We start from the raw sequence: 24,056 nt of genomic DNA, 5'->3' as shown, positions 1-24,056 counted from the left end.
CATTCGATCAAAAATTGAAAGGGCAAATAACCTTTTCAATTGTTAAAAGTTGTTGGAGGGTAACTAACCCCCCTCCCATGCCCACCTTTTCCCAAACACATCCAATCAAAACTTTTAAGATAGCCATTTTGGTCAACGTAATTGAAAGGTCTAGAAATTATATTCTTTGAAGATGACAATCTCCCCAGAGCTCTCAGGGCGAGATTTTAAGTTATGCCCTGGGGGCATTTAAGTTATATATAGAAAAAGTGATCGGATAAACTACGGAGGGGGCTCATTGGATTGGTAATCAGAAGCTCTGGTGGCTTTTTAAGATTCCAAGCGATTAGAGGGTGGATACCCCACCCCACACATACCTAGTATTTTACCGGAATGCATCTGATAGAAATTTTGAGATGGTCATTTGTCGTCGAAGAAACTTCGAAAACAGCTCGCTTGATTTGAAATTAAAAGAGACAGCGCCCGTTTTAATGGTCGAAAGTGACTGGGGGGCAACTAACCCCCCTTCCACGTCCACCATTTTCCCAAACACATTCAATAAAAAATTTGATTTAGCTATTTTATTCAAAGTAATTGAAAGTTCTTCAAATTGTGTCTTTGAGGATGACAAATCCTTCCCCCTCACAGCCCTCAGGGCAAGGGTTGTAAGTTATGCCCTGGGGTTATATAAGGCATATATAGAAAGGGTGATCGTATAACCTTTGGAGGGGGCAAATTGTATTGGTAATCACACGTTTTAGTGCTCTTTTTAAGATTCAGAGTGATTCGGAGGATGGATACCCCTCTCCAACACCTCATATTTCCCCGAAACGCATCTGATTTTAATTTGACATGGCCATATGTTGTCGTAGGAACTTCGAAAATATCTCCTTTGATTTAAAATTGAAAGGGCCAGTACCCTTTTTAATAGTTGAAAGTGATTGGAGGGTAACTACCCCCCCCCCACGCCCATCATTTCCCCAAACACATCCAATAAAAATTTTGAGATAACCATTTTATTGAACGTGATTGAAACGTCCGGAAATTACGTCTTTGAGGATTTTAACCCTCCCCCCTTCCCAGAGCCATCAGGGCAAGAGTTGAAAGTTATTCCCTGTGGGTATATAAGGTATATATAGAAAGGGTGACCGTATAAACTTCGGAGGGGGCTCATTGGATTTGTTATCTCAAGTTCTGGCTCGTATTTTCCCGAAATGCATCTGATAGAAATTTTTAGGTGTTCATTTGTTGTCGTAAATTCCAAAATACGTTCGGAATGATATACAGTTTTTGTTTTCAGGTCAACTTCAGAAGCTATAACATTAAGTTAAAAAAATACTGTTTGTGTTAGGATTAAAAATTGTTGAATAAGTTTCTCTAACATACAATTAGCAACCTATACTATGGATTCTTTTAGAAGGAAACTGAAAAGATATACAATATTTTTTTTTTCATGAAAAAGACGATGTCAATCGAAAACGAACAGAAATTAATTTAAAAAACTGTTTCCACAAGACAAGTTTTTCAAAGAAAAGTAAAGAGCTCCATTAAGCCAAGAATCATAAAATAAATAAAGTCAAATAATCTTCCAAACGTAAAATTACTACAAATCACTATCAATAAATAAGTCGTTCATCATGTCAAAACGGAAATCGAAAAATATAGACTTTTTCAAAAAGAAATAGTTTGTTGATAGCAGACATGCTTGATTCATACAAACCTTAGGTGAAAAAGGAGGCAATTTAAAATATGTAAGGGGGCAAGGCTATAATGGAGCTTCATCTATGAGTCACTAATTTCAAGGTTCCTCTCCTATAGGCTAGTCTGTGAAAGTTTTTCCCATGCAGTTTATGTTCATCGTGCAAGTCGCTCCTTAAACTTAGCCCTGTGTCATTCGTACAAAATACTTATTATAAGAAATTGTCTTGGAATTTTGAAAGAAGTCATTATTTACTTTAGAATTTCATCTAAATGCTCTACAATTTTCAAATAAATTGTTCAAAAAAGTAATTCTTTCACAGGGACAACAAGGACAAGATTGAATAAATTGTGCTAGACTGGATGGTTGGAGAAATTAAAAGCAATCATTTCATTTAAAAAGATGTTCATTATTATCTGTAATTCTATGAGAGAAGTTCAAGAACTTCCTGATTCAGATTCTGAGTTTTCAAGCAAAGCTTGTTCTTTGCTATCTGCTATTGAGAGATGCAGTTGGTTACTGTCAGTAAAGTTTTTAGTCTGTCACACAATTTGTCGAAATCTTTGCAATCAGAAACTATAGATCTTGTATACTTTCTCAAACGCTCTGACGATCTTAAGAGCAATTTCCTCAACTTTTTGCTGAAGTAAATGAACTTAGTCAATATGCTGAAAATCAGCATTAGAGTGCCCAGATGAGCTCCAAAACAAACGTATAGGGATAACTATCAGGAATGCGAAAATCAGTTATGCTGATTTTCAGCATATTGACTAAGTTCATTTACTTCAGCAAAAAGTTGAGGAAATTGCTCTTAAGATCGTCAGAGCGTTTGAGAAAGTATACAAGATCTATAGTTTCTGATTGCAAAGATTTCGACAAATTGTGTGACAGACTAAAAACTTTACTGACAGTAACCAACTGCATCTCTCAATAGCAGATAGCAAAGAACAAGCTTTGCTTGAAAACTCAGAATCTGAATCAGGAAGTTCTTGAACTTCTCTCATAGAATTACAATTACCGAGTTAGCTCGGTGAGGCATAACTACGCAACAGAGTCAGAGAATCCTAAAGCGTATTACTGACTTCATGTGTTTATCCCATTTATGGACCACTTTCTGCAGCAGCTGCATCAGTGATTCTTTTGTCACAGAAAATTGCTGATTTAGCTCTGTGATGGATAGCTACGCAACAGAGTCAGAGGATCCTGAAGCACATTACTGACTTCAGGTGTTTATCCCATTTATGGATCACTTTCTGCAGCAGCTGCATTAGTGATTCCTTAGTCACAGAAAATTACCGAGTTAGCTCGGTGAGGCATAACTACGCAACAGAGTCAGAGAATCCTAAAGCGTATTACTGACTTCATGTGTTTATCCCATTTATGGACCACTTTCTGCAGCAGCTGCATCAGTGACTCTTTTGTCACAGAAATTTGCTGAGTTAGCTCTGTGAGGGATAACTACGCAACAGAGTCAGAGGTTCCTGAAGCGTATTACTGACTTCATGTGTTTATCCCATTTATGGACCACTTTCTGCAGCAGCTGCATCAGTGACTCTTTTGTCACAGAAATTTGCTGAGTTAGCTCTGTGAGGGATAACTACGCAACAGAGTCAGAGGTTCCTGCAGCTGCATTAGTGATTCCTTAGTCACAGAAAATTGCTGATTTAGCTCTGTGGAGGAAAATGTTGGTGCAGTCGGGAAGCGTGGCACCAAAATTTTTCATAACATGCTTAAAAGAATGTGATAAGAACATTTTCCCTATATTATATCTATTTTGAAGATTGGTGCAACGGTTCCCGTCACTACGACTACGTGCAAGCGTTCTTTTTCTACCTGTTCTGCAAGAGAGAATTCTTATACCAGGAGTGCCTTAGGTCAGGAACGGATTAATGAATTGGCCTTAGTATCCATACACAGGGATGTTCTAGTCAGTGCAGAAAACGTTTGGATAAACTATCCCACAACAAAAAAAGGCGGCTGGATTTTATTATCACATGTTTGTTTACGGTGTTGTCTTAATAAAGAATGTACCTTATTTCTAAAAACTTTATTTATCCTTTTTAACCAGTACTATCATCCCTGAGTCAATTTATCCATCTCCTCCCGTAATTTATCGGTAATCCATAGAGTTTTTCATCTTTTGTAAGTAAAAGTGTTCAGAACTGAAGACAGGTTTTTAAACTTACTACAATTATTTCAGTAACAAAAGAAAAGAATATAACAAGATTCAACTGGTAATGGTTGTTATATTGCATACAAGAAGAAATAACTCGTATCTCTTGACAAGAGATGAGCAGACGCGTCTTTTGAAGAGTTGCTTTCCTGGGGTATGATGTCTTATTTGAATGACTTCGCTATCTTATTCTCTTTGGTTCGTTCTTTACCAGGCTCCAGTCGACGGCTTTTTTCTGCGTGTAATATATGCAATAAATACCTTTGCATCGCCATAAGAAAGCTCAACTGCTGCATTGATATTTAGTTCTCAAAACACTGCTAATTTGGACTTGGTTCTTTTAACGTGAATTTGATTCGTTAAGATAGCTCCCTTCGATTAATCTATCAGTAAAAATAGTATATTGTGTTTTTTCAATTTTGTGGTAATATCTTTACTCTCAAAAGGAAGAATTCCTTGATGAATGAGGCAGTGCGAGCCAATCGTCTCGCAGGTGTGCAGCTTTCCAATCTTGGGATTACACTTGCACGAATTTGATGTCTTTCTCTTTCTAATGTTCTTCGAAGTTGGTTTTTCTGTCATTCTTATCCTCTTTTGCCCTTTGACTACTACTGAATAACTATGACTGGAATTCTTAACATGGACCAACGTCGACTTCAAATGGTGCCCCCTGGTATTTCCCTACCACCGTGAAGAATAGCCACAATGTAACGGCCTATTTTTTTTTACTGATATGCAGCTTCATATGTGGTGAATGTGGTCATATATAGTTTTTCATAGGAAAACTGTAGGTTTTCTGGTTTTAGGGTTATGGATTGTGGTCTCCCTGAATAGGTAGTATCTTCACCCTCAAAAGGAAGACTTCCTTGAGGCAGTGAGAGCAATTCGATGAATGACTCAGTAGATGTTATTCTTATTTCAGTAATCCAATGTGCTGCACATTAGGAACGGCCTTCTGATTTGAAAACTCAAGAATTAGTTTTCTTTAAAACTATTTTGTTTTCTGGAAAAACTACAGGGTTTTGTATAGATTTTATGGTTTGTAATTCTCATCCTTTTATGTTTTTATATACTTACTGTTCTCAAATTGAATTGGCCCTATTCTAATTTGATTTTAGCGCCATCCTGGCGCCAAAATCTTATGTTGTTTTTCTTCCAAAGACTGTCGCAAACAAAACTCCCATCCATTTAAATGTCGAACTTTTATAGAAGAAAAAATAAATTCAAATAGTTATAAGTTCTTATTGCCAATAAACTGGATGTTTCAAAAGCGAACAATGGTTCTTTCTCTGAAAGCTTTTGAAATATTTTTGTTCAAAATAATTTTGCGAAAAAAAAAATGTGAAAGCTTTTTGGCTAATCAAATATAGTTGTTCGACCCTAGGAGAAAAATTGAATTTTTCCTTAATTTTCTTCTTAATTTTCAATTATTCCTAATTTATTATTAGGAGAATTTTTTTCTGTAATTAAATTTGATGTTAGAAAATAAAACTACCCCCCCCCCAAAAAAAGGTTTGCGAAATTTTTTTGGCTAATCAAATATAGTTGTTCGACTCTAGGATGGTGCTAAAAATATAATTCAAAAATCACTAATTGGTTCTAGTTGTAAGTCCTCAATGTCATTCAGTTTGAGGTTGGAGAACGAGCTGTGACCCCCCCCCCCCCCAACGTCTGTCCGACTCAATAAAAACGTACAAAAAGAATATAAAAAATAAGCATTTTTTGAGTTTTTTTGTATAAACCCCCCTCCCCCCAAAAAAATCCTATTGTAAAACTTCTCCAGAAAAAAAAAATCTTGGATACGACCCTGGAAGTATCAGTTATTGATTCTTAGAATAATTTATGAATTAATGTTAATTTTGCTTTATATTTAGGAGAGAAGTGTGTAGAAGCAGTGATGACAGTGACAAAGCTCCTCTTTGTTCAAGTGTTGAAACTTATCAGTTGCCTTATTATGATTGTGTCCCAAAGGACCCATCTTTTGAAGATATGCACGCAGTTGTCGTGGCCAAAAGGATTCGACCTGATATACCTCAGAATTGGTATAAGTTAGAGGTAAATTTTTTTAGTTATTGTTTCTCTTTTAATACTACCAATAATATTATGTATTAATTATATAATGCAATATAAATATTTAATATAATATTTAATTTAATGTAAATTAAATTAATATATAATATAATACACATAGCAAAAACCTACTCTATTGTTTCAATAATGAAGATAGATTCTGAGCTTGATTAATCCATTTCAGACATTAAAAAATGTTTAGGGCTGTGTAAAGAACGCGCCGTATTTAAATAAAATAATAGTCCCTCCTAGGCCATCTGTGTCGCATAGGGTATATATATATATAGATATTTCTTTGAATTTTTTTTCCCTACTCGTTGGCCCTGGTGCTGCTTGGATTGAGCCTGGGTAGGTATTGCCAATCAGAGATCAAGTCACTGCGCTATTAGAGGTTGTATTTTTGACGTAGTACCTTAAATAGGTTTTTTTTTCCAAGACTCCACAGTCTTTTCTTTGACGAAGAAGTTGACGTTCAAATGGGGATACATCCATTTATTAGATAGTGAAAACGGATACAAAAGTCTGGATGTTACGACCACATTTACAGCGGTTGTCATGAGCAGAAACACTAAAGTATTAAAGTTCAAATTAGCATATTTGTACAGAATAAAATAATAACTTCCGGTTCATTCACTAGATATGTCTCTGAGTGTTCAATAACTGGGTTCATCCAAAGTATTCAGTTGTGCATTTCTTCTTTAATATTGCCTAAATAAAAGTTTAATTTCTAATGAAGGTGGCAAAACCATCTTCTTCTTCTAATTGCAAAAGGAATTTACTGAATTTATAGCTATATACTTGATTGTGTCACATCTGCCCATATAAATGATATATTTTTGACGGAATATATATGGCGAAGTTCTGTATAAATATGTTAGTTTTAATAAACGACCATATCTAAAAAATGACTGTATCTAAATAATAAAAAATGACCTTTTTTATAGTTTAAAAATGACCATATGTAGATAATAATTGAAAAAAAAAAAGTTTCTCAATGGCCATCTATGGCCCGCGGAATTTATTTTTAACCAAAGGATGTTCCTACTTGTTGGTCCTCCCGTAGTTGCGTCGAAACACGGGTACCAAGCAGATATCTATCTTCTAGATAGACCAGATCTTTACCAGATCTTTACCCTATCTTTACCAGAGGCTGCTATATCTATGTTACAAGCTAAGTGTTTAGCAATATGCCATACCAATTCTGAAGAACGGCCCATTTGTCTTTAATGGGCCGTTATAAACTTAGTAAAAAGCTTATTCTGTTATTTTAATCATTAGTATAGAGTCTAAGTTTGACTACCTCGTTTCAATCATTTAAGAAATGGGTAGGGTTGTGGAAAGGACATTGATATTTTATGAGTTTTTTTTAACTAAAGGATATCCCTACTTTTTAGCCCTCCCGCAGCTGGGTCGAAACCTGGGCAACGTAGTTCCAAACAGAAATCAATTGCTGCGCTAGCAGAGGTTGTCATATCTACGTTACAAGCTAATTATAAAGCAACATGCTGTACCAATCCTAAAAAGAATACATTTGTCTATAATGGGCTGTTATATACTCTCCGTTGTCTAAATCATGGATATAGACTCTAAGCTTGTCTTACTCGTTTCTAAGATTTGAAAAATTTATAGTGTTGTGTGTAAATAACCCCTCAATTGGAACCCCCTCAATTTTTGTACAATCCTAGTAAGGGGATTTAATGCCAGAATTGCCTCTCACTCAATTGGACTATCCGTCTTGGCTTTTTCTACAATTAGCTATGATTTGATGCCCACAACTGTACAATTTTAATTCATAGATTGAAAAGAATAGTTTGTATTAAAATCGAATAGTTGTGGACATCAAATCATGGCTAATTGTAGAAAAAGCCAAGACGGATAATCCAATTGAGTGAGAGGCAATTCTGGCATTAATTCCCCTCCCCCTTATTAGGGTTGTATAAAAATGATGATAGTTCATTTGTTAATAGATATGTCTATCTATTATCCGTCTATGTGTCATTCCAAGGATAATAGAACTAAGGCAGATAGTCATAGAGTTAAAATAGTCATATAACCTATAGTTTTGATCCTAAATTAAAAAGAATAGTTCCTCAGGTGCGTCTGTGGAACACAGGACATCCAAAAGTATTTCTTGGGAACTTATTTAACCAATGATTGTCCTTTCCCGTCAGTCCTGTGGTAGTTGGGATCGAATCACCGGCTCATGAATGCCGGTGATCGAATCACCAAGCAAAATCACCGGCTGGGATCGAATCACCAAGCAGAGATCGATCCACTGCGCTACCAGTGGTTGCCATATGCAAATTACAAACTAATTTTAAAGCAACAGACCCTATCAATTGTAAAAAAAACGACTCGTTGTTAGATAACGTCTGTACTGTTAGGGGTGGTAGCTCTTATATAACCTATGGTTTGGGGGAAATTGTTATGCTGACTGTGTCGTAACACGAAAAGTAACCAGGGTGAATAGCCAAGGCCATATCCAGGGGGATTAAGGGGTTTGAACCCCCTCTCCCGCCTTCCGAAATGTTTTTTCTACTCGTAAAAACGTAATAAAAATGAATATAAACCAATTTTTGACACGTTTTTAAAAGTTTTCTTGTAACCCCACCCCCTAGAAATTTGATTACGACTCGTAACAAAAATGCATATAAACAAATTGTTGGTTCGTTTTCTAAGTTTTTCTACCTACCGAACAAAATCATGGCTACGGCTTTGATTGGAGGCAATACTAACATAAGGTTCCAACATAAGAAGGTTTAAAAAATTAATTCTTTATTAATCAACTTATAGATACAAAAAATGGTCTTCTACAGTGGTTACCCCTGTGCATAAACTGATTGCATTAATAAAATGGGCACACCGTTGACCAGTTTTTTCGTTTTATACAAAAAAAAACTGGCCGTAACAATCACCAGAAGGTTTGTGTCTTTTCTTTGTTTAAAGCTGATAGAGTGCTATGAACCTTAAGTACAATGTGCTAATTCTCAAGTCAGATCTCATACCAATTGGAAATTATACTTTTGTGAATTAGGCAACTAGTGATGTTCGAATTTTTATTCGAAGCATTATTCCAAATAGAATTCGAATTTTTTTCGAAATACTTGTTCGTGTTTTTTCGTTCTTTTACTTACAACGTTAGGCAAACTTGTTATGCTCCAAATAATTTGATTTATGCATTTTTTGTAATCTTAATGGTATTTTTTATTAAATTAAATAAGAAATTTCGATTTTTTCCTGTTACATATTCTTCAAGTCATAATGCAATAACTCCCTCGCAATTGCCAAATTAATCCTAGTTTTTTTAAATCAATTTAAATTCTTCAACTATAATTCTTTTATTATTTTTTTCTGATAGTTACTGAATCATAACTTGTATAAAATTTGCATAAATTGCATAGTATATAATAACGTGCATATAATAACTTATATTCATTTCTGAATAATAACACCGTCGGTTTTTATGGATTATTATAAACCTTATTCCGTACTTTTTGTTTAATATAAGTATATGTTTTAAACGAATTCCTTAATTTAAACGAATTCTCCCAGAAATTGGTTAAATATAACTCAGTTATATATTTATATAATAAATACATTATTTCATCAAACAAATTATATTATTTGACCGTAAACAACACTTCCGTGTTGTTTTCTTTTCTGATGTTTATTTTGTTTTCTCTCCTTTTTACTCCACTTTCTTCACATTGTTTTATGCAGTGAGTTATAAACAAATTATTGTTATTATTATTTGTTATGCTATGCTAATTATTGTTATGCTAATGCACAAATAACTTTAATTTAAAACACGTTTTTGAGGTAAAAGAGACAGTAAAAGACCAAACAAACAAAGAAACGACATACGAGTTCACCGAAAATTACTTGAAAACGTATGAAATAATGTCCCTCCCCAGGGACTCACTATGTGCCCCTCTCCAGGGACGTACACTGGGTGAGGGCCTCATTCCCCCTTGAAATAATAAATTCTGACTTTCTAGGCAATTTTAATTCGAATCATAAACAAATATTTGTTCTTTTACTCTCCCCCCCCCCCAAAGAAAAAATCTGCATATGTCCTTGCTAACTACGACAGGAATTGGGAATAATAAAGAACGAGAAAGCAAAACAAAGTTGGTCTATAAATTCTATAGAATTTATGTAATATCAAATATCACTCTAAAATACTTATCATGCCAAGAGCAGTGTAGCATTTTCCTTAAATATTCAAATAAAACTTTCGCTTGTCTACACTTCCTAATTTTTGAAACTAGCAGAAAAGACAATAAAACTTCTTAGGAATGTCTTTGAAGACCCCCCCCCCCAAACATCAAGACTCTTACGTGGAACCATATCAAGGATTTTGTTCTGTGGGTACAAAAAAAAATTGATAAAACGCATCAAAAATTTATTTTGTATGCATATTGTGTTTTTACGAGTCGGACAAACTTGTCGGGGGGAGCAGTTAACCTCTCCCCCCCCCCTGGATACGGCCTTGTTATTATGATTTTATTACTTACTTACTTACTTAAGTCCCGTCCATCCTCACGGGACGTTTTGGGGCCACTTCTTTTAACAGGGCATGAACTAGGGCTCGGTACGTTGATCTATCGTGTGCAGTTCGAGTCAACTCAACGATGTGCTTTCGGTCAAAGTTTTCAATCCACCTCTTGCGAGGTCATCCTCGTGGTCGAGATCCGTCTATGGTTCCTTCGAGGGAGATTTTTCGTAGACGGTCGTGGTCCATTCTCTTGACATGCCCGAGCCATCGTAGTTGTTGTCGTTTGATTTTATTTAGGATTATGTCGGGGGACTTCAGCCGTCTTCGCACCTCCTCATTTGTCACATGTTCAGTGTAGGTGATTCTTGCGATGCGACGGAGACATCTCATCTTGAATGCAAGTAGGTTTCGCTCATTTTCGATCTTCAGGGTCCAGGTCTCACACCCATATATAGCAATTGGCACAATCAGGCTGTTGAAAAGTTGAGCTTTCAGCTGGTTCGAAACGTTTCGGCATTTCCAGATATTTGTGACCTTTTTAATACTGGAGCTAGCAAGAGCTAGGCGGCATTTGATGTCGGAGGTATGACAATTGTCCGCTCTGAGGAGACTTCCCAGGTAGACGAATTGGTCCACCGTTTCAACTGGCTGGCCGTCAATCATTATGAAAGGAGTAGCTGCTTGTTTTTGGCTTGACGTGACCATAACTTTCGTTTTTTTGGCGTTAATTTGCATGCCAAAAGGTTTTGTGGCTTCGTTGAGACAGTCTGCTTGTCTTTGGAGATCAGCGGCCGTTGTAGAGAGCTGGTCGATGTCGTCAGCATAGGCAAGCTTGTTTACTAGGACTCCACCTATTTTGGCTCCATGTTCGTCTAGTATCAGTGACAGTATGGCGTGAAGAAACAGGTTGAACAGGTGGGGCGACAGAATACATCCTTGTAAAACTCCCGAGGATGTTGAGAATTCATCATAGAGTCCATCAGTTGTGAGTATCCGGCTTCTGGATTGGCTGTATATATTCTCAATAATCGTGACGATTTGGTCGGGGATACCGTAATGTCTTAGGATGTGCCACAGACCTTTCCTCCAGATCAAATCGAAGGCTTGCCGAAAGTCAATAAAGAGATGATATAGATCTCTGTTGAACTCGACAAAGCGTTCCATGAGCTGACGAACGGTGAAGATTTGGTCAATGGTCGATCGTCCAGATCGGAAGCCAGCTTGGTATTCACCCAGAGCGGAGGCTGTAATTGCTTGGATTCTACGTAGGAGAATTTTGGTCAGTATTCTAGTTTGAAGACTGGTCAAGCTGATCGGACGGTAGTTCTCACACTCTCTTCTTGAGCCTTTTTTGTGGATTGGGACCACTGCTGCCTTACACCATAGTTGTGGGACGTGGCCCGTTGACCATGCGGCTGACACAACTTTGTGGTACAATTCGAAGACGTCCTCTGAGTCAATGTTTATTAGTTCAGCAGTAATACCGTCCGGTCCTTGGGCCTTCCCTCGTTTCAGGGATCTTATCGCTGTCTCAGTTTCTGATTTTAAGGGTGGTGGTGGAGGTTCTCGATCATTAATGGGGAAGGAGTTTAGGATGCTAGGATTGGCAATGATCTGCGGATTTAATTTATCTTCAAAATATTCATTCCATCGTTCGAGTTTCATTTTTGCGTCGATGATGGGATTGTTTTGTTTGTCTAGGATTGCTGTGGAGATGGGGTCTTTCCTGCTAGACAGTTCACGAACTGTTTTGAAGAGTTTTTGACTGTTTCCGTTCCTAAACTGGGTTTCGCATTCCTTGCATTTCTCGGTAACATGGTTACGCAAGGCCTTTCGGATTTCCCGTTCGATTCTCCTTTTGAGATATTTATAGGTGTCTCGGCTGCATGCGTCAGCTTTGTTGTTGCAGAGACGCTTTTGATTACATAGTTGGATCATTTCTTCAGTAATCCACGGCTTTTCGTCTTTCGTTTTCCTCCCGAGGACATCATTTGCTGTCTCCAAAACTGCAGAAGTTGCATGCTCAGCCAGTTGATCAATCTCTTCGACGGTAGTGAGGGAAGTGAAGATCTCTAGGATAGCTCGAAATTTTGACGATAGGCTGGTGGTATAGGCGCCTTTTTTTATGGGGTCGCGAAGCAGCTCTGTCCGGAATCTAGGGATTCTTGTCTTCTTAGGGAGTCGTTTCAGTCTTAGCTTGAGTTTGGACATCAGGAGTGAGTGATCCGAATCAAAGTCTGCACCAGGAAGGGATACAGTATCCATTATTGAGGACTTTCAGCGTTTAGATATCAGTACATAGTCTATCATGTTTTCAGTTACTCCGTCAGGGGATCTCCAGGTGACCTTACGGCGGTGTCTGTGTTTAAAGGCGGTGTTAGTTATATACAGGTCGTTTTCTCTACAGAAACTAATTAGCCTTTCACCTCTTCCGTTCAGTCGGCCATGGCCGTGCGGTCCCATTACATCTCTCCGATCAATCTGATCGTTGCTCGTGATAGTGTTGAAGTCGCCCATGACGATGAGCATATCTTTCTTTGGTGTTTGGTCGGTGACACTTTGAAGTTGAAAGTAGAACTGTTCGCATTCTTCATCGCTTCGAGTAGAGTCAGGAGCATATACCTGGATGATGGTAAGGTTTGGCACGGATCCCTTTAGTCTAATGGTTGCTATCCTTTCTGATATGGGCGTGAAGGAGATCAGCGCCTTTTTTGTAGTTGGTGAGAGGATGAATCCAACACCCTGTCTGTGAGTGCCATCGGTGCGTCCCGAGAGTAGGAGGGAGGTTCCAGAGATAGTTTCTTCACCGGTTCGGGGGAGGTGTGTCTCAGATAGCCCGACTAAGTTCCACTTGTATCGGTTTAGTTCTCTCAGTAGTAGATCCATTTTTCCTGGTTTGGCTAAATTCCGGGTGTTGAGTGTTCCTATGTTGAGTACAGTTTTAGTGGAGATGAGTCGCAGGGTATCCTCATCCCGTCCGGGGGTCGTCATAGGCCTATTATGATCGTCGGCTTCCCCGTACGCGGTAGCATGTTCGTCGGTTTCCCCGTACGCGGTAGCATGTTCGTTGGCTTCCCCGTACGCGTTAGTATGTTCAATATTATTTCCATTCGCCATTAATCAAATCGTTAGGTTCGTCGGTTTCCCCGGACGCGGTAGTAATTCTACTTTGATTCATAGAGCCGATAATTCATTGGTTAAAAGGAAAGGTTTCAAGGCTGGTTAGGAGACGGTGGTAAGCCACTCCTCTCCGTCAACTTGCAGAGGCCGTTGTTCGTCGCTGAATCATCCGCCCTTTCGTAGTGTCCTCCTAAGGAGGATCCTCCCACGATGATAATCTGCCATACCATACGATTTTACCCATTTTTGGGAGAAGGTTTGAAGCTGACGGGACATATCCACACGCCGGTGAGCCCAGCTCAGTCTACATTAGAGGGGCCTTCTTCCTCCTCCGCCTGAATTTATGTCCTCCAGGCGAGGGTATCCCAGTTATATTTTAGGACCCCCAGGGGCTGGGTCCCCCCTTGGTCCGCGCCTCCATCACCACCGGAGGTACCCTGCATATCTGCAAGGCTTTCCCCTATCCGCCACCTGGGGACGCGCTGAGTGGCCTGGGGTGGGCCCCTACTGAGAAGGTGACTCAGTAGGTACTCAGAAATGTGATTCCCTATATGTTCGCATATTCCCCCTCTTTTTGAATTTGTGAATTTTTTTTCGATTTTTCCTACACAAAACAGTAACGGTGCATAAATTCAACTTAATTTGTGTAAATACCATCGAAAAATAATAACACAGCAAAAGTTGTATGACATTATGATAAGTCAGTAAGAAGTGAAAATTAAACTAATGCAGAACTTCCACAAAATAAACCCCTTGCCCACGAAAGAATAACAAAAACATTTAAATAACCACAACACCAGGCGAATGACCGGTCTGACTGCGCTGAATAGAATGAATCCTTGAGTACACATTTACCAACTAAACACTAACTACTTTATTTCCAAAGATTACCGTGTTTCTCATCTTGTCCTTTCTATGCAGTTCACAGTTGTAGATTTGTCGCAAAGTCGCATGTTCCAGAGGGGACATGAACCTTAAGTCTGTGCAATTTGTCCTCCTTTATTTCAATGGTGCAGGGATTTGGTACTAGTGTTCAATTAAGAAAACCATTTAGTCAAAAGCTGGTTGATTTAATAGTTTTTGATATATGGGAATTAAACTTAACAGCTCAACAGAGGTTTTTGTACTCAGTTCAAAGTCCGTGCAGTCATTTGTGCTGGTAAGCTTCAACTTATTAAGGTTGTATATTAAGTTATTATTTATATTATAATATAATATAATATAATATAGAGTATGGACTTGCTAGAGTGATATTGACTTTAATGGACTTGTAGAGCTTAAAATGGACTTAAAAAAAGACTTAAAACCACACTTGAGATTACTGTCTAACTCCGTTACTCTCAACGTTGGATGAAAGCCTCAGAGATGGGGCAGGATAATTCTTTGGTGGGTCTGGGCCTGGACGTACACCCTTTGGCTGACTGTATTTTAAAGCCTTAATTAAAAAAACAAAAAAAAATCATGTGAACGACGCATAAAAGATCCATGATAGCATTGAAATAACGTCTTGCATTGTATGAAAAGTCTATCTTTAAACAGCATTTTTCGTTAGCATAAGATATGTTTAGAGGACGACCTAAAAAAATATCAAGCTAATGACCTTTTGAGCTTCCTTCAGGCGAAGAGGCGTAAAATTCTGAACAACAATATTCAAATATCATGAGGAGGGCATCAGGCTTTTATAAATGCCTAGGTGGGGCATGGCCTGAAATCCGTTGGGAACCACTGGTCTAAACAAACACGTCTAACAAGAGCTTAAAAGAGTCTTTGGGGCTGAGTCCTAGGTCTTTGGAGTTATTTGTGCTGCTAAGCTTCTAAATAAGCTTCAATTTATTAAGGCCTTTTTCCAGTGCGTTTAAGTCAGGAGTCACTGCTAAGCTCTGTAATAAGAGTAAGGACATCCCTCAGATTTATAATGGCAACATCATTTTTAAAATCCTTTTTTTACCTTTTTTTTATACTGCTGAAAACAATCAGAATTGATAGAAAACCTAACAAAGAATATGAGTAAGTTCTGGTCCAGCTCTTTCCAATAATACCATCAGAACCATTACTAAAAATATTCCTGTATTTCTAATGGAGCCCTGTATTGATGTCAATCATCTCTTTTACGCAGACGATATCTTTCTATCATCAGATGATCTCCAGGTTCTCCAAAGTGCTATTCATACAGTTTGCTCTGGTCTTAATGAGATTGGGCTTCAAGTCACCCCCTCTAAAACTGAGCTTCTCGGCTACAGTTTGTCTCAACAACCTTCCTTTACTATCAGTGTTGGCCCAGAATCTATTTCTGCATCGTCCTCTCTGAATTACGTAGGTCTCCCGATTGGATCAAATGTTAAAAATACTAAAACACTCGTTATCTCGGTGTTGAAAGAAAGGCTTCGAAAATCGTAAGGGCTGCTTGCTCGAGTTAAAGGCCAGTTTCAAGGATAACCCCGGGCACACTTTACAACGCTTTTTTTGCACCGTATGTCTTTTTCTTGGTCCCTTTGTGGAGTTTTTTTTTTTTTTCACAATATCTGAGCGGAACAAAATTAGATCTTTATTCTTCCGTTTTTGCAAATATCTTCTACAATTGGTGCTCTGGACTCGCAACCGGTACATTTTGAGTAGCTATGGCGTTTTTTATATTTCCTCAAAAAATGGACAAGCTTGTGGATAGGTTCCACAAGGGTCTAGAAAATATTGTCGACTTTCCGCTTAATTGTTTAGCTTGATTGTAGTGCGAAAGCAGCTGAGATTTAGTTTGTTTTTTCTTTTGTGAGTTTTTTCTTGTTCATTGTTTCCATTTTATTTTATTTTGCTGTATTTTTGATTTCCTCTAAGTGCATTTTATGCATGTAAAGAGGGTTTAAATAAATTATCATTATTATTATTTCCTCTGAAACATGCGATTTTGCCACAAGTCTACAGCTTTGACCTGCGTAGAAAGGACCAGATACTTTTATCATCAGATAACAGGCTAAATTGCACAGATTTTTAGGGTGGTATTTCCGCTTAAATATCTGATTTTGCGACAAGTCTACAGATGTAACCTGCGTAGAAAGGACAAAATAATATAGTGTAATAATAATCACTGGTGCCATCTGCAATTTGACAAACTTGTTCTTTCTTTATGCTACCCTAAACTGCCACATGCTTGTCATTTCCGATACTTAAAAAGCAGAAACCCAAATTAGCCTACTGAACCTGCTAAAATTTACAATTAAGACGAGAATATATGAATTATTGTTAAAGTTTCTTAATAAGACAGTAAAGAATAAAAGAAAAGTCCGAATATTTCGACTTCATATCTGGAAGCACAATCGTACCCAGAAGTGGGATTGGGTTGACCCTCTCCCACCGAAATGTTTGTCTGACTCGCAAAAACGTAACAAAAATGAATATAGACAAATTTTTGATGTCTTTTTGTAACCCCCCTCCACGAAAAAAATCCTTTGTAGACCCTCCCCCCGAAAAAAATCCTAGATAGGGCTCTGTCCGGAAGCTTTTATCAAGGGGAAAAGACTAGCTTAAGCGATACATTTAAAGAAAAACACAACAAATGTTAGAAAATATACGAAAGAAAAAAAACAGTTTTCTTTCATTTTATTTTTTATTGAATAGTGTGTTGTGTTTTTCTTTGTATATATCTAGTTTCTTTTTCACATTTTCTTTTTTTTTGTCTTTTTTCCTCGATAAAAGCTTCCAGATGTGAAACCAGAATATTTGGATTTTTGTTATCATTTTTGTCGAAAAAATATATTTGTTTTTCACTGTCTTTTTAAGTAATTTTGCCCGTTATTGATGTCTCTTCGTTATCATTATGATAAGGCAAAGTTGTCTAAGAAGTTCTTTACTGCTACGATTGTCGCAAGCTAACCTAGGCCCACTTTGGCAGGCTGGATTTCGACTCAAAATAATTCTGAAAAATAATAAGATTAATTGTAATTTACAGAGTAATTTCAGCTTTAATTTTTTAAAAATTACAGATTAATTATATAAATAATCAAATTTCCTTCGTATTTAGTACCCTTTATCACGTGTTAATTTGTCGAAGACTCGATTCTTATAAATCTCCCATTGTGTATGGGCAGTAATTCAGTTCCCTCAGACTTGCAACAGAATTCTGGTACAATTAGACTTTTCACTAGCTTCAAAAGCAGGACAGAATGCTTTCTATCAGGCAGAAAACTGTTTAATATTCTTGTAGTGAAGCTCCATGCACGGGGTATTTTAGCTCCATCATAGACGGTTGCTTTAAGATAATATATCTAACATCAAGAAAAAATGATGAGCTGTATATTATCGAAAAATGATAGCGGTTAACATTACCTTTCATGTCTTGGTAAAGACTTGTGATTTACCCCCCCCCCCTCTTAGATTAAAAAATGGAGATACTTTCATTGAAAAATGTCACTTCTTGGGTATTTTCAATGATAAAAGGAGAAAAAAAAAACTAGTTTGCCCTCTTAGATTTCGAAAAAACAATATTTTGCCCCCCCCCCTTCCTATTTTGGTGAATTGACGCCACTGAGTATAGCACTTGGTAAAGACAATCCAGCTTAATCAAGTTGGACTAGTACATTAGCACGTTACTTAAAATGTATTCTAGATTTGATTTTGCACATTCTAGACTGGCTTTCAGCAATTTAAATTTTTAAATTGATATTCATATGAAAAATTAAATATTTGGGATATAAGTGAAAAAGACGGTGTATCTCATAATTTTTTTCAAATATACTCCCTCCCCTCTCACAAGAAGTTACAAGTATTTAGATAAAATAAATCTTGGGAAGAAAAAAAAAATCTGGAAAAAGTAATTTACTAGACCTCACCAAATCCACCGCATTTAAACCGAAAGTTAGGAGATGATAAGAGTATTCATTCTTTTGGGGGAGGGAGATTTAAAAAAAATACATAGGGGAAATAAATCCAATTTATCAGCACTATATGTATATATGCACTATATGTATAAGAAGTCAACTGAATGAAGTTTGAGAAATGGTTGCCAGCAAAAAATTTCCCTTTTCAGATAAAAATAACCATATAGTTATTTTTGGTGCATTTGTTTTATTTTTGTTTTGCGGCCCATTCGAAATTTGACAAATATTTCATTTTGAATGGGAAACTTGTAAGCACTGGACATTTTGATGATAGGGATTAAAAACCAGCAGCGCCACTCAGAGTGTAGCATTTGGTGACTTTATTAAAAAAGTAAAAAATTTCAAAGAAGATTGGGTATTGCATATGATTAGCCTAATAGGATTAAATCTAAAATGTAAATGATTATCTTGAAAATGTAAAAGATGATCTGTAAATGATTATTAACAAGGGTTTTATATTTTCAAAAATTAGTTGGAATCATAATTCAGTCTTTACAAAGTAGGCCAAGGTTAACTTTTGAAGATAATGGCGGATTAAGTAGGCCTACTGGGGAGATAATTCTACTATATTTACCACCTCTCCATTTAAAAATACCTGAAAAGACAGGCAGGCAGCAGTATTGGGTTAAATAAAGTCACCAAATGCTAGACGGTGTTGCTAATTATCTTTTTGACACCAGCGCCTGTTTCCATTCTTACAAATTTGTCTTATTCTTTTGTTTGTTCTGAATTAACTTGCTAAAAACACAAAACGCAGTATTATATGCAAAAAAAAAATTACATTCAAAAATTGGGACCCTCCCTCTTTCAAACAAGTAAAGACCTGTAGGTCAACCTAAAAAGATTTTAAAGTGCACCTAAAGACCTTTTAAGGTGTTTTTTAAGATTTGTAACATCTCAGGCTACTTGAGCCCACAAGACCTTTAATTGCAAGAATGTGTCCTAAGTATTCCAGAAACATTGATATTTTGATAATTATAGTTTAGGATGTTAGTTTTGTTTTGGCAAAATTACTTTTGTAGTTACTGAAATTAGCCAATTATCATTTAATTTCCCTCTTTTTTTTCAGCCACATAGTACCTTTGCCCAAACTATGTCTGAATGCTGGGCTATGAATCCAACTGCCAGACTGCCAGCGTTGCGGGTGAAGAAGACGTTTTCCAAATTACTTGACTGGTGATTGAAATTTTGACTTATACCTCATTCGAAAGCTGCAATTACCAAAGTAAATTTCTAAAAAAGAAATGATGCCAAGATGCTACACAAAAAAAGCATCATTTTTAGATGAAGCAGCAAAACGCCAAATTAAATATTCGAGAAAAAAAAAGACTAAAGCCTTATCTTGATTGACATCATCCACTCTGTTAGCAGCATTTTCTGTAGTTGGATCGTTTTTGGAGAGCCGGCTATGATTGGCTGTCCATCGAAGCTGACACTGCGGCTGACAGGGTGAATGACGTCAATCAAGTTGATTCGATATATTTTTGCCAAATTCTGTAATCACAAATATTATTTTTGACACAAGTGGTTATAACTTAGAAAAGGAAAATTGCACAGTAAGGCCGAAAGTTGCTAAATATTTCTAGTTTATTCTTATTTTGAAATAGGTGGTGTTGCATCTTTGTTTGTGTGATATCATCTTGATATTAATAGTGATACTGAAATGGAACAGTAGCACTGAAATAATAACGCTAAGACGTGGCTGTTGAGAGGAAGTAGTCGGACGTCTGGGATATTTGTGGCTAGTTTAGAGTAGAATGGAATCCCTTTCCTGAAAATGTTTTAGCTTTTATATGAATGGTCGTCAGCTGGGTATCAACAGGTTACATATTGATTTTTATGAAGTTCCGCAAGAGCCAAAATTCTTGTAAATTTCTTCAACTTTAATATTTGTTCACCGAAAACTGACTGAAAAAAAATTCATTTAATCAGTAGAAAGCCACTCAAAGTAAATTCTAATTTTCTCAAATGTCGAAATAATTTTATCACTCCCGGGTATATTTCCAGTATAACTTCCAAATTTTTACCTAAGGTCAAGGACCAGTACCTATGGATTGGGCCTATGAACTTATATCTGGAAAACATGTAGGAGATATTCAGGAAGGGGCGGGGGGAATTAAAAGCAAAAAAAAGGGGAAATCAAAGGAACGTATATAAGAACTTATGGAGCATCGTAAAAAATTCGATATTCTGGGGGTTCGGCCTGGACTCGATGGTGCTTTTTCTTCTATTCAGTCCGCATATTACATTACATACATCTGGGCATCTGGGCCCACCGATCAGGGGCTCAGATTTAGTAGAACATTCAGTCAGGAGAAAGCCACTTAAAGTGAATCTGTTTTTTTTTTTTTTATTGAAATCCGATATCCTACGGAATTTTTATTGATTGAAGATTTGACCTTTTGGTACCCCCAGGCTTCCTTTTCTTTTTGTTAAAAGAAGTGATATGTATTTATGAAGTGTGAGGTGACCGCTGAGGCCTGAAACACTCTTGGTGGCCCGTCTTGACCCGTGTTTTGCACAGAAAGTTAATAAAAGTATTTTACCTGACAAAACTGCCTCATGAAAGTTTTGAATTGTTTAACTGATTCAATAAAAGGATGCACAAAATTAACCTTGTATGTATGTGATGAAGTTGTTGGTCAGTATGTAGTTTATGTAGTTACAATTTTGAAAGGATGTTGCATTATATAGTGAAGTAGCCTAGTGCAAATATTGCGAGAAATAAGAAAATAAAAATGATGCGATTCTGATAAATTTCTATGAAATATGTTAAATACAAGAAGTTAAACTGCTGAATTTTTTAAGCATTTCTTTATTTATTTTTTTAGCATAAGCAAGTACAGTGGATATCTGTGACTATATCTTCAAAAAACTAGCTTTTGTTGTGTAATTTTTTTTCTATTTTTTATTCTCAAGAGGGGGGGGGGTATACTTTTTTATTCCTATGCTCACAGCGCCAGGTACTTAAAAGTATCTGATATCTCGCTCTTTATTTGCCTCTCTTCGAAACCTCGAGGTTTCAAATGTCTGGTGAACCTTCTTATGAAGGAGTCAACAGGAGGATTTTCAGGAATAATATCCCCAGGAAGATCCTCCCCAATAGAAGTGCAACTTCTTCCCCAAGTGAAGCTCTTCCTTAAGTACTCTGTTCTTGGCGTGTCTTCCTTTAGATTATTGGATCGAGTATATTGTAATATTTCAGTATTAAATTAACAAGACTCATTAAACCACGTGGTTTCGTCATATTTGCACCAAAAAATATGCTCACTAAATGTCAATTCCCCCTTCCCCCAGAAAAAGAGAGCTTTTCATATCGATTATGATTTTATATCTAACAACCCCGCAATTTGCCGTGAGTAGGGATTTAGTTAGGCTTATTAATGATGTTAAGTGTTCATTTTCCTGTAGCCTATGTAGATTTTAGGCGCTATCTACGTATTTATGCCTATTTTCCAATTAACAGTAAATGGACGAGAATGTGTTTTAAATATGTTCAACAATGAGTGACTAATAAAATCAAAAACAAGTCAAACTTTCAATATAAGTAATTTATTTACCTCTCAGTAAAGTGCAGGGTGAAACTTTGGGGGAATTTAAACTGGGATCCTGCATCTGTTGTATACACTTTTTTTGGTAGAATCTAATCTTTCTTTTATGCAGTAACGAGGTAAATGCTACACAATACACGGCGTAAAGACTTTGATTGCCCTGGATTTTTTTTTTTTTTTTTTTTTTTTTTTTTTTTTTTTTTTATCACACGTATTTCTGGCTGTTGGCGCAGAACTCAAGTAGTTTAAAATTCTACACGCACAGCCAATCAGGAGAAATAGGTGAGGGTGTTAGTTTAAATGCTGACTTGAAATGCACCTCTCAACACGCTCAGAAAAAAAGCAAGCTTGAGGAAGAAAGGATTTTTTTATGTAGGAAAATTGTCGCACCATCAGTTGCCTTATGATTTACCGAGCTAACATGATGAATAGGCAGTTGGGTGCATTCACTATTTAACTGTATAGCTCTGTTATATTTTTAATGTGAGCTTGTTTTATTTTATGAATCTCTGTGTTTTTGCATTATTATTTTTTTTTAGTTTCAAGGGCTTTTTTTAGAATCGTTTTCTAAGAAGTTCAATTAGCAGTGAAGTTTGAAGACAGAATAAACAACTTGACGCATATAGTATTAGTTTAATGGTTGATTTTACAGTTTTTCCATATTACGTTTACGTCAAGCTAATTACGTCGTTTACGTCAAACTAACTTTTGGTAAACATCACATTTAATAATTATATGCTATAGGCTAGATAAAATGATTACTTTAGTGATGGCAGACGGCCAGTATGACATTTCAAGTTGGGCAGTTGTGTTTTTGACTTTTTCGCATTTTTCTTCGTTCTAAGAGGGGAATGTTAGTATTGTGTGACTATAACATGATTCCATTGCGTATACGTGCTCGATATGATCCTGGATTGTTGTTAAATGGAAAAACATTTTTTTTTCAACTGAAAGAAGGAGCAATCTTAAAGCTTAAAACGAACTGAAATTATTCTGACTATGAGGGGGGTTACCCCCTCCTCAATCCCTCGATCATTACGCTAAAGCGTTTTAGTGCTTTTAAAAGCTTTTTATTCTAAATCGACGAGTGTTGTGTTTCAGCAGACATTCTTAAAGTATTGGGACAAATAAGTCAAACTTTATCATAAAGTGCGAGGGATTAAGATTGGGGCAAACCTCCTCATACATAGAATAATTTTTGTTCGTTCTTGCTTTGTTTTAAGTGTTTTTTTTTTAAGATATTATGTGACTCCTTATTTTCAGTTGAAAAATGTTTTTCTTTATTTAATTTCAGATCATTTTTCAAAACAGACCGACCAATTCTTCCTTCCTGTCCGTGGAAAATTACTCCTCAGAAGTATCCCCCGCTGAAAGATTTCCCCCCCCCTCCTTCCCGAAAAATGTATGTATGTTTCCCAATAGTAAATACCATATGTAAATAATGGGCAAATTTCACAAATTACATCCCTTTTCCTTGGAGCTATGTAGGGTCATGTAATCTTCAGAGGATCTTTCAATTATGCTAAAAAAAATGGTTATCTCTAAATTTGGATCGGATGTCTTGAGGGGAAAAGGGGTGTAGGAGGGGGTCGGTTGTCCATTTATCTTTTTGATTACTTAAAAAGGGTGCTAGAACTTGTGATGTTCGTTTGATTGAGTCTTCTCTCGATCTCTTAGGTCCATTGGCTCACTATGATCACATCTGGAGAAAACCAAAAGACAAACAAATAGAAAAAGTAAATAAACACGCATCCATGATATTTCTCTGGCAAAAATACAAAACATCGCATTTTTATAGCTAAAAGATTGAAACCTTTACAATAGGGCTCTCTTATATGCTAAATCTGATGGTGTGATTTGCAATAAAATTCCTTGACTTTAGGGGGTGTTTATCCCCTTTCTCGTAAATCACGCAAATTTTCTCAGGTTCGTAGCTTTTGATGGGTAGCATTAAACCTGATGAATTTTACATGTTATGAATATTTATATATCTTGAATATTTATTTAATTGGAATCAACATAACATGCCAATAATGTACTAATTTAATGTACTAACTGTTATCAAATTGCCTTTTTAGAATTTCGGCTACTACTGGGG

At 36.6% G+C, this 24,056-nt stretch overlaps 1 protein-coding gene across 1 annotated transcript in view; it reads left to right on the top strand.

Annotated features, from left to right (window-relative positions):
• The window catches only part of LOC136036436 (bone morphogenetic protein receptor type-1B-like), a 68,931-nt gene extending 47,910 nt beyond the window's left edge, over positions 1 to 21,021 (top strand). Inside the window, exons 8-9 of the mRNA XM_065718671.1 lie at positions 5,726 to 5,906; positions 19,477 to 21,021. Coding sequence (XP_065574743.1) covers positions 5,726 to 5,906; positions 19,477 to 19,587 — 292 coding nt within the window. The 3' untranslated portion in view covers positions 19,588 to 21,021. The remainder of the gene's footprint in view (positions 1 to 5,725; positions 5,907 to 19,476) is intronic.
• The last annotated feature ends 3,035 nt before the right edge of the window (positions 21,022 to 24,056 follow it).

The sequence above is a fragment of the Artemia franciscana genome, chromosome 15, assembly GCF_032884065.1.
Source record: "Artemia franciscana chromosome 15, ASM3288406v1, whole genome shotgun sequence".
NCBI lineage: Eukaryota > Metazoa > Arthropoda > Branchiopoda > Anostraca > Artemiidae > Artemia > Artemia franciscana.
Note: the sequence above shows the minus strand (reverse complement) of the source record. Positions and strands in the feature narration are given on the sequence as shown.